Here is a 10,553-nt window from a genome sequence, read left to right on the forward strand (position 1 = left end):
CACAGTGCACTCAGAAGAAATCAGAAAAGTGTGTTATGAGGTGTACGTTTGAACCCACATCATGTCTATGAAGCCAGCAATACCCTACTGAGAGAAATGAAGCCTTTTGTGTGAAGTCAGGACATGTGTCTTTTTAAAATGCATATATACCTTTCACCCATATACTCAGCTAAGAACTTGTCACACCAGGAAGTATAAACATATTAGTTTATTACACAGAAACGAAAGACAGTGGGTATATGGGTATTGCTTTGGACAGCAAGTTTTACAGTTATGCAGGCGGCCAATATGATTCATAGTCACACACCTTAGTCTTAAAAAGAGTTCCCAGCTATCCAAAAACCTGGAGCGTGAGAAACAGATTCACACTAAAGAGAAATTAAAGAAATTAAAATAAGAGTTGGAAGTATAACTGATATTACGAGCAAGTGTAGTGCAAAGTCAAGAATTTGATATCTGTGCCTTCTGACAGGCCACATTCACACCATACATTTAAAGCAGTGATATAACTTTAAACAGTCATGGCTTCCCACAAATAATTCTGGGAGCTGCAGTTTGTTAAGGGTCCTAAGAATTGTTAGGAGACCCCTATTTCCCATGCACAGCTATGATCCCCAGTGTATCCTATGGGAAAATAAATAATGAATAATAATTTTATTAGTTATACCCCACCCATATGGCTGGGTTTCCCCAGGCACTCTGGGCGGCTTATAGAAGAAGAGTTTGGATTTGATTTCCTGCTTTATCACTACCCTAAGGAGTCTCAAAGAGACTCACAATCTCTTTTCCCTCCCCACAACAAACACTCTTTGAGGCAAGCGAAGCTGAGAGACTTCAGAGAAGTGTGAATGGCCCAAGGTCAAGCAGCAGCTGTATGTGGAGGAGCGGAGACGTGAACCCGGTTTACCAGATTACGTCTACTGCTCTTAACCACTACACTGCATATATTAGATATACAGTGGTACCTCGGGTCACATACACTTCAGGGTACATACGCTTCAGGTTACAGACTCTGCTAACCCAGAAATAGTACCTCTGGTTAAGAACTTTGCTTCAGGATGAGAACAGAAATCACGCAGCAGCAGCGCGGCAGCAGCGGGAGGTCCCATTAGCTAAAGTGGTGCTTCAGGTTAAGAACAGCTTCAGGTTAAGAACGGACCTCCAGAATGAATTATGCACGTAACCAGAGGTACCACTGCATATCTAAAAAATAATAAAAGCATCAAGCATTGAAAACCTCCCAATACAGGGCTGCCTTCAGATGTCTTCTAAAAGCTGTGTAATTCTTTATCTCCTTTACATCTGAAGGGAGGGCATTCTACAGGGAGGGTGCCACCGAAAAGGCCCTCTGCCTGGTTCCCTGTAACTTTGCTTCTTGCAGTGAGGGAACCAGCAGACGGCCCTTGGAGGAAGACCTCAGCGTCTCGGCTGAGTGATGGGGGTGGAGATGCTCCTTCAGGTATACTGGTGCCGAGACCATTTAGAAAACACCACAACGGTTTTAAGTCATACTTTAAATGTATGGTGTGAAGTCACCTTGGGCTCTTCCTCAGAATCCTACGCCAGCAAGGAAACAAATCTCTCACCTGTTCCTTTGGCCTGCAGTCAAGTAAAGGTAAGTAGCAAAGGAAGAGTGGTTGGAGCTGTTTGCTTGGGGTTTAAGTATACTTCGATCAAACATAACTTCTATGGGAAGGGAAGGGGCTTACCTAGTGAGTGAGTAACAGAACACCAAAACCTTTGAACTGTTGTTTGTACATATCTTCTGGTTTACTACTACCTTCCTGAGACACAAGTTTGAAATGAAGAGGACACAACCTTTATCTTTACAGTTCCTGGATCATAAATTTAATCTTAAAAGAGATAATTGTCTGTATGAAATCTGGTTCCTGCTTATAGAAGGTTTATAACTAGATATTTCTGGCATATACAAAGTTAGGTTCATATTGTTACAAAGTTTAAGGTAAGAATTCACATACAGTAACTTGTTACTGTAATAAGAGTCCATGAGCATGTTTTATTTTTATAAGAGGTTTGAAAATTCAGAAAGAAAATTGTCCTTTGTCCTTTGAACGTCTTACCAAAAATGGAGTGATCTATTCATGATCACAAAACTGGCTTACAATTTAGAAGTGTCTGGTCAATAAAGGTGCTAAACATGTTTCTGTGACGGAGAGTGACAATCATATATTCCCAGTGCTCAGTCCTTCAGTTTTTCAAATATTTTCTTTTCTGCTATGAACTTTTATAAAGGTTATGAACAGGTGTGTTCTGCAATAAGGTCATTTCAGTGAACATTAACATGACTGTTATTTACACAGCAGAAAGGGTGTTTCTTGTTTTAATCAAAGCAGTGTGACATAATCAAAAGTGAAGTGAGACCATTTAAACCACCTTGGCTCATCTGTAGATTTTTCTTTTTAAAATCCTGCATGTCTGTCTAAGCAGGAAGAAGCCCTAGAGGAAAATGATAATCACCACACTAAGGGCATGAACACATGACTGCAGTGAAGAAACAGAGTGACTCAGGAAACTCTGAAAGAAGTGCCTTCATATTCCCCTGAGCTAAAGATACGTATTATCAAAACAAAAAATGTATTGTAGTCGTTTATTATTTATTTAATTTATTTATTTATTTATTTATTTATCATTTTTATAGTATGCCCTTCATCCAAAGGTTGCAGGGTAGAAATGCATACAATTGAAACCAGAAGTTAAACAATAATATTTTTAAAAAGCCAACATAAATTATGTGTAGACAAAACAGCAGCAGCAATTTTAAAAAATCTAGCCCAGTGTACTTCACCCTTCCCCAAAAGCCTGAACAAAGAGATGCATCTTCACCCAACAAAAAAGCAAGAGCAATGTCATGGTGAGATGCAGTTCAGAAGAGAGGTCATTCCAGAGGCAGGAAAGCACACTTAGTCCCCACCCCATGGATCTCACTGGGTGAGGAGATCACTACCAGGGCTTCCACTAGAGATATTTGTGCACAGGCAGGGTGATACATTCTTTCAGAAACTCGGGATTGAAGTTTGTCACAACCCTTGAATCCAGCAGCAATCCAGACACAAGAGTCAGAGGCTGCTGAGGCATCAGATGAGGAGACCAACCAAGTTGAAGGCTCTGACTGGAGGTCAGGAGACCACTGCACCAAGGAGGTCAGATAGGAGCCTTCAGAAGAATATCCAGGACCATCAGAGACAGTAGATGTTGAGGCAGGATTCTGGCAGGCACCTTCCCTTCAGCCTGGGGAACCAAATGGCTCCCACAGTACCTCAGTGCTCCAGCAGGACAGTGTGCTCACAAGGCAGAAGGTGATGGAAGGGTGGAGAAGGGCAGATTAGAGGGCTGGTCCTTTAAGAATCTGAAGCCTCTAAAAGTGGGCAAAAAGGTAGTCTGGAGGCAGAGGCTTAGAAGGCCCCAGTGTGTTCTCGGCTTCTGTCAGAAGTTCAGAACAAGTCACCGACTCGGGTCTATCAGTGGTCCTGCAACCTGCCTTGCTCCATGGGAGTGGGTGTCAGACCAAAACACAACAAATGTAATCTACTGCAAACTGCTTTCTCTGCTACACTAATGTTTGTCTCACAAATAAACTATGCTTTCTACCCACCCACCCACCCCACCCGCAAAAAAAATATCCATTTTCTACATGAGGGCCCTAGCTCCATGTGCCTACATGAAGTGAGCAGGGACAGAGAGCAGGGACTTCACTGCCACTGAAGTTATTAAATCACTACGCCAAAGTCCGAAGTCACACAGTTCTTGTGATTGTCTTTCAGAAAGGCCATGAAACCCAGCTCTTTCCCAAAATTCTCTGACAAAGTGGGCATTTCTGATTCTGCAAGAGCACTGCTACAGAATGCACCACTTTTGACTGTTGCCATTTATGTAATTTTAAATTGTGTTTTGTTAATATTGTGTTATTTTGTTGGAAGTCATCTCAAACTTTTTAAAAGAAAGATACAAATGTTCTAAATGTGTGTGTGTGTGTGTGTGTGTGTGTGTGTGTGTGTGTTTCAAATAGTTATACACAGAGATTACCTTTGCTAAATTATTTCTCCAGTTATAGAGATTTGGCAACAGTGTATCTGACATTGCTCAAGAATTCTGAGAAACTAAAAAAATCAGTGCAGTTTTGAAGTCAGTAGTTAAAAGCAATGGTTTAGAAACATTCAGTCCATCATCTTGAATCAAAATGGCATCCAATCATACCCAAACATAGAACAAAATCTGCTCCTTGATCACAGACATCATCATGCTAAATTTGGTAATGATGGTTTAAAAGGTGTCCAAATGCATAGAGAACAGATGAATGGAAAAAACTACTTTCTGAAACAAATAGATACAAGAACTGAGAGAATCTTTGTCACAGAAATTTGGCAACATCCCTTCCCTCCCCGCCCCCAAAATACAGAAGGGAAAACATAATTACACTTACTTAGTCCTCTCTCCTATATTTATCCAAATTACAGTGCAAGTAAGAGACGGGGGGGACGGGACACTTTATTAACTAATTCTGAAATATTTTAACATGCTTTAAAAGCTGCTTCTTTTCTACATATATTGCAATTCCTCTTCTGACATAAACACTAACATTAGAGTTTAGTGGTTTACACAAGATAGCAGCTTTGTAAATGATCTGGAATTCATTAAAAATTGACCATGTTTCTCAGTGTTTGAATAAGGATAACCAATTGTTTACAAAAACCCAATTAGTTTAATTAAGTATTGTATTGATGTTTGGCACCTTAGGATGCAAAATCCTTTGCCAGATAATGGATTCCACACTTTCAGCAAGCATGCCTTGCTTAGAATGAGAAGTCCCCAAGGAACACTGCTCTTTCTGCCAAAGTATGTGGACATAAAAGAGTTTTCAGACATAAACCGTTGGCTATTCTTTATCTGAGGATGCATAATTTTACATGAGCTATCACAGGCATCTAATAATCCTAAGAACCTATGATTTATTTGTACATGGTGTGCAAATTGCTCTCCTGAGCGCTGAAAGGATGACCCTTTTTACAAAAAGTGCAGAGATTTTCCAGATAGCTTCTCCACAAGCAGCTTAATAACCACCATATCAGAGAGTTAGATACCATCACCTGCTGAATAAAGAGCAGTTCAACTCTACCATGGTTAAAAGGCCCAAGGTGTGATGCGGGATAATATAGGTTGTATAGACTCTCCTTTGATCAAACCACACAAGCTGTACTTTAAACAAATGTTTGTTTTATTAACAGAATATATAGAATATCTAGAACATGAAATTGTATTAAAATAAACCAAAAAAAAGTTACTTCTCACATGGATCAGCCTAAAATCATCAATCTTTCCTTCTTCTCTCTGGCAGATGACCAGCATAAACTTCAGGCAATTGAAGACTCTGAACACAGGACTCGCCTAACCCTTTATAGTTTTTTGTGCAGTGCCAAAATTTGACACTCCACCCCAAAGCATATTTGTGGCATTCCCAAGGCTCCACACCCAGTGCCACCAAACTGATCATGCACCCCTAAATCTGCCTCTGATACGTGCATTTAGATCAGGAATGGCGGATAAGAAACCTACTTAGTGATATTTTGGTTTGTTGTTATTTGCACTAGTATAGAAGATAATATGGAATGCCTTTGTTGTCACGTCTCTTTCTTCCATAATTATTGCTGCTCTAGCCACCTTCAGAGTCCACTGCCTAAATCCTGTTTAAAATTTTTTTGTTAGATTAAGGGTTCAGGTGGAAACGACAACAATCTTAACTCAGAGATACATCAAAATGGCAGTGATGCTTGGTCTTTCCTATGCTTAGTCAAGCACAAGTCACGTAGTTGCTCCCATTCACTGTAATACAGGATTAGTTTCTCCGTTATTTATGCAATTTCCATAAATCTCCTTCACAAATCAAAACACGGAGGCTGCATTATATTTAACCGAGGAATATTGAACGGGTGACAAAATTCCTTCTGCTCCCATTGAACTAGCATTATTTTCCTCCCCTGATCTTCCTTATTAAAACCATAATTAACTTTCTTTCAAGAAAATGGAACCAATCAAGCTCATTCGGCGCCTAATGAGTACCTTTTGTTCTTGACCGTGACTGAGCAGCTCTGCACTCCCGAGCGCGGCCGATTTATTGAAAAATGCATTACATGGGATTAAACTGGATTTCCTCCTTTTTAAATCTACGCTGCCAGATCCGGCGCGCAAGCCAGCTGCATCTCCTCTCCGTCGCGGACTTAGGTTTCCCAGGGAGCCTTGATTCTGCTATTCCGGTAACAGACTGGAGCCGGGAGGGAGGGAGCCTTCTCCGGGGGAATCCCTCCCGCCGCCCCCTCCCTTTGCTTTGGGATCAAGTACTTAAGGACACGGCAGGGGGGGGTGAGGGGGAAGAAGAAGCGGAAGGAAGGCGGGTGGCACAATCGTCACAGTTTGCCGGGGGGGGCGGGTTGATCGTGAGCCGAGATGACAAGGAGGGAGGCGGCGGGGGCAGAGGAGCGAGCAGGCGAGGCGGAGATGAAGGGGCGGAGAGCGGAGCGGTGATGAATTGGAAAGATGACACGAGGCCCGGGATGCGTATATTTTGCTGCGGCGGCGGCGGCGGCTGCATGACTCCACGACGTCAGCCGCAGCCCGGGAGCCGCGGCGCGTCACGGTGGTCTCCCCCTCCATCGTGCCGGGGTCTGCGGGAGTAGGGCTGCCACCGCCAGACGCGGAGCTCAGCGGGCAACTCACGGTCACAGCAGCGACGTGCGCGCTCGGTTGTTCCCGCGGCCGCGAACGAGAGGAACGTCTTCCCAGCACCCAGAGAGAGGAGAGGCACCGCGCCGCCAGGGGCTCCGAGCTGGATCGTGACCCGTCGCGTCTGCAAGCCGGCCAAGGTGAGCCCCGCAGCCCAGCCCCGAGGTAGCGGGAAAGGTGCCCAGGCGCGCCATGGCGCCGCCGGAGAGCCGGCTGTAGCCGCCGCCGCCGCCGGCTTGGTGAAGGGAGGCTCCTGCCCGACGGCCCCCTCCGAGGAGAGCGCCCCGCCACCGCCGCCGCCATGGACAAGGCCGGCTCCGTGCACGCGTCGGTGCCCACGCCGCCGCCGCGCCTCTACCTCCCGCGCAACTTCAGCTGCAGCGCCTGCCTCTACGGCAGCCTAGCCGACCAGTGCAAGGGCGGCTGCAGCCCGGAGCCCGAGCCCGTCGAGGGGCCGCTGTCGCTGTCGTCGTCTCCGCCGCCCTGCTCCTCGCCGCCGCCGCCCTCCCCGCCGGTGACCCCAGAGGCGGCGGCAGCGGCTGTCGCCCCCCCGAAGCCGCCCCCGCTGCCCGCCCCTCGCTCCCCGTCGCCGCCGACCTCTCCTCCGCCCGCGTCGCCCTCTTCCCGCGGCCGGGAGCCCACGCTGCCGTCGGTGCCTCCCAGCCCGACCCTCCGGCGCCGGGCCAAGTCTCTGCCCACGCCGGGCGAGCGGGGCTTACGGCCGGCGCTGCAGCAGAGCCCGTCCCGCCGCAAGACCGTGCGCTTCGCCGACTCGCTGGGCTTGGAGCTGATCGCCGTGCGCCACTTCTGCCAGGCCGACGTGCCGCGGGTGCCGCCGGCGCCGCTGGCCGCCTCGCCTTTCCCGCTGCCGCCGCGCGCCGCCGACCTGCTCAAGACGCGCAAGCCGCCGTCGCTGGGCGAGCTGGAGCCGGTGCTCTTCGGGCCGCCGGCCCCCGTACTGGAGCCCCTCTTCCCGCCGCAGCCGGGCGCCAGCGCGGGCTTCGCCGAGCGCGTCCGGCAGCACAAGGTGAGGCTGGAGTGGGTGCGCCCCGAGGCGTCGGGGCTGCGCGGCGCCGTGCGCGTCCTCAACGTGGCCTACGAGAAGCAAGTGTCGGTGCGCTACACGCTCAACCGCTGGGCCAGCTGCAACGAGGTGCCCGCCGCCTACCTGCCGCCGCCGCCCAACGGCCACAGCGACCGCTTCGCCTTCCACCTGCCCGTGGGCGCGGGCACTACGCTGCTGGAGTTTGCCGTGCGCTACCGCGTGGCCGACGCCGAGTACTGGGACAACAACGACGGCCACAACTACCGGCTGCGCGCCAGGCAGAGGCCGGCGGCCGCCACGGGCCACGAGCCGGGCGCCGGCGCCTGGATCCACTTCATCTGAGGAAGGAGGCGCGCCGGCCGCCCCGCCGAGGTTCTCCGGCGGCTCGAGGGGCCTCCTCTCCACCTTGGCGGAGAGCAGCAGGCTCCTTTCCCTCAAGGGATATGGCGACACCCAGGAGAGTTTCTTTTAGGATAAGGCGCATGGTCGGACTGTGAGGACCGAGGAGGAAAATGATCCGTCGTTAAAGGCAGAGCCGTGGGGTGGCTCTTCTCTGTTATGCTCATCTTTCCTTATGGCCAGTGGATGTGGAAAACAAGAGTCCAAAAGTCCCCTTTCCAAATTAACCTCCATTGGATTGCAATAGGTAATAGCTTTGTTTGTTTGTGGCTCACTTTATCCATCTCCAACCACCTTTGAGTTGCCCTCCAACCAGCCTTGATCAAATCTCTCTTGGCAAGGAGGCTTGCAGTTCTAATTAGATATTTAACGGGAGGTAAGCACCATGACAACTCCAGCTTAGTACTCACGCAGAGCAATCTCTGGGTATAGTAACACCTAGTACTGCAATGAAGGCAGGCATGATGGAATGCTCCTGTTCTGAAAATAAGAAATCCATCCACCATGAAAATTGGCATGTGAGAGAGAAGGTTATGATACAACCCCCTCCCACATGCTAGTTTTCTGTGTGTAGGGATTTTAAAAAGACACTCCCATCATATGAGACATTCCAGCAGTTTGAGGCTGCCCAGCCCAGACATAGGTTAGCTTCCTCAGTGAGGAGTACTGTACAGTAGGTGACATACATTATACCATAAACAGAGCATTCACTGTAGAAACTCACTTGCTGCGATTTGCTTAAGTGTAGAATCTTCTCCCATATCTGGATCAGGGAGAACCAGCCTGCAACTTGCAGCAAGAGCTGGCTGTGCACAGTGCTGATTGGCTGAAAGCTAAGTGACATCACTAGCCCACATTTCCCCTTTTCGCTGAAATAGGTTTTCAGCAAGAAAAAGAAACAAATCCGCTCCCCTTTTGAAAAAGAGGAAAGAGGGAGTGAATATGCGTTTAAGCTAATCAATGTGCAAGCAGTATCTTTCAAAAGATGGCAAGTAGCCTGCCTGAAGCAGTGGGAAAGGGCAATGCAGATTACTGAATCAGTACAATTGATTTGTTTGCATCTCGAATGGGGGAGGAGAGGCTGAGCCAGGCTCAAGCTGCTGGGGGGGTTGGGGAACACACTTGTATCGCCTAGTAAAATGTGTTTAGGTCTGGGTGGTTTCAGTTCACCATGATGTGAGAAGAATCTGCACAGAAACCCCAGTCTGTAGGGATGTGGTCTGTTCATCGCTAGAATTCAGCAGACCACAGCGCTGCTCTCGCAGTTCCACTGAGGGTTTTGTATGTGTCTACTTTTGAGAGGTGAGGTTTCTTTCCAGATCAGGGAAGAGCACCTGACTTACTCAAGCCCCACAGCCTTCTCTTCCTCAAGCTGGTCTGGACCACAAGACCTTGTCTCCTGTTCTCATGCGGGTACCTTCTCCTCTGCCGTTCTTCACTTGCTGTGTCTTGAATTGTAAGATGTTCCCTTATTTATATACACCATCAGATGATATTTTCAAAATTGTGTGTTTCCAGGTTAAATACAGATGGTTTATATTTTATATTTTGAGAAATATATTGGGGGGAGGGGAGGAGCTGTTTCAAGCTTCCGTCAGAGGAACAACTTGCAGGCAAAGTACGGGAAAATTGTGTTGTAATAACTTGCAAGGGCAACGATTTCTTACACTGTAAGCTTCCTCCTTTTTTCTCAGTTGTTATGAAACAGCTGCTTGTAGTATAACAAACTAGGATATTACACCAGACTGTAACAGAGTGGCAAGATGTGTAAACCAGTGGCTTGATACTATTTTTGACTAGGTATTTGGAGCAGAACTGGAAAACTATTTCCAATTCCTAAGCGTGCTGCCATTTTTAGGTGCTAGAGTCAAATTTTGAGGCACTGGCGCTGCAGATGGCTGAATAATTATTTCAAATTTCAAAGTGCTTAGGCTACCTGAGATTGTCCCAATTGTGACTGAAAAAGCAAACAACTGTTCTGCATCAGAAAGGATATGACACCCAAGGGAAATGGTGAAAAAAGCATACAGCCTAACCTGCTTTTTGGCTGTGCTTGCAACCTGGGCCTATGTATATGTGTTCTGATGCAAGGGCATTGAGGCTTAGTCTCAAGTCAGTGTGCTTGCAGACTTAGGCCAATAATTTGAAAATGAAAGCATGTGTGCTCTAACAGTTGTTCTGCTGATTCCAAATGACTGTACAAATCCTGTACCCAGCTGATGGTGTTATGGCTTCCTCTTAGCTTGAACACTTGTCCACAGGAATCTGATGCTGGCACTTTGGGAACTGAATGTTTTCCTGAGCTCTCTCAGGACTGGCACCTAACAGTTTGGGTAACTGCTTACGATTTTGAAATATTTTTTCCAGCCTTGCT

General features: G+C 47.4%; 1 protein-coding gene across 1 annotated transcript; it reads left to right on the top strand.

The window, feature by feature from the left end:
• Positions 1-6,077: 6,077 nt before the first annotated feature.
• LOC310851004 (protein phosphatase 1 regulatory subunit 3E-like) lies at positions 6,078-9,029 on the top strand. The gene is made up of 2 exons (XM_083753030.1): positions 6,078-6,912; positions 6,955-9,029. The coding sequence occupies exon 2, from the start codon at positions 7,037-7,039 to the stop codon at positions 8,120-8,122; it is 1,086 nt and encodes a 361-aa protein (XP_083609156.1). The 5' UTR covers positions 6,078-6,912; positions 6,955-7,036; the 3' UTR covers positions 8,123-9,029.
• The last annotated feature ends 1,524 nt before the right edge of the window (positions 9,030-10,553 follow it).

The sequence above is a fragment of the Podarcis gaigeae genome, assembly GCF_964106915.1.
Source record: "Podarcis gaigeae genome assembly, chromosome: 8".
NCBI classification, from domain to species: Eukaryota; Metazoa; Chordata; class Lepidosauria; order Squamata; family Lacertidae; genus Podarcis; species Podarcis gaigeae.

Bases quoted from the DNA above. Each gene is read 5' to 3' on its own strand.
- LOC310851004 (XM_083753030.1), top strand. From the start codon at position 7,037: ATGGACAAGGCCGGCTCCGTGCACGCGTCGGTGCCCACGCCGCCGCCG.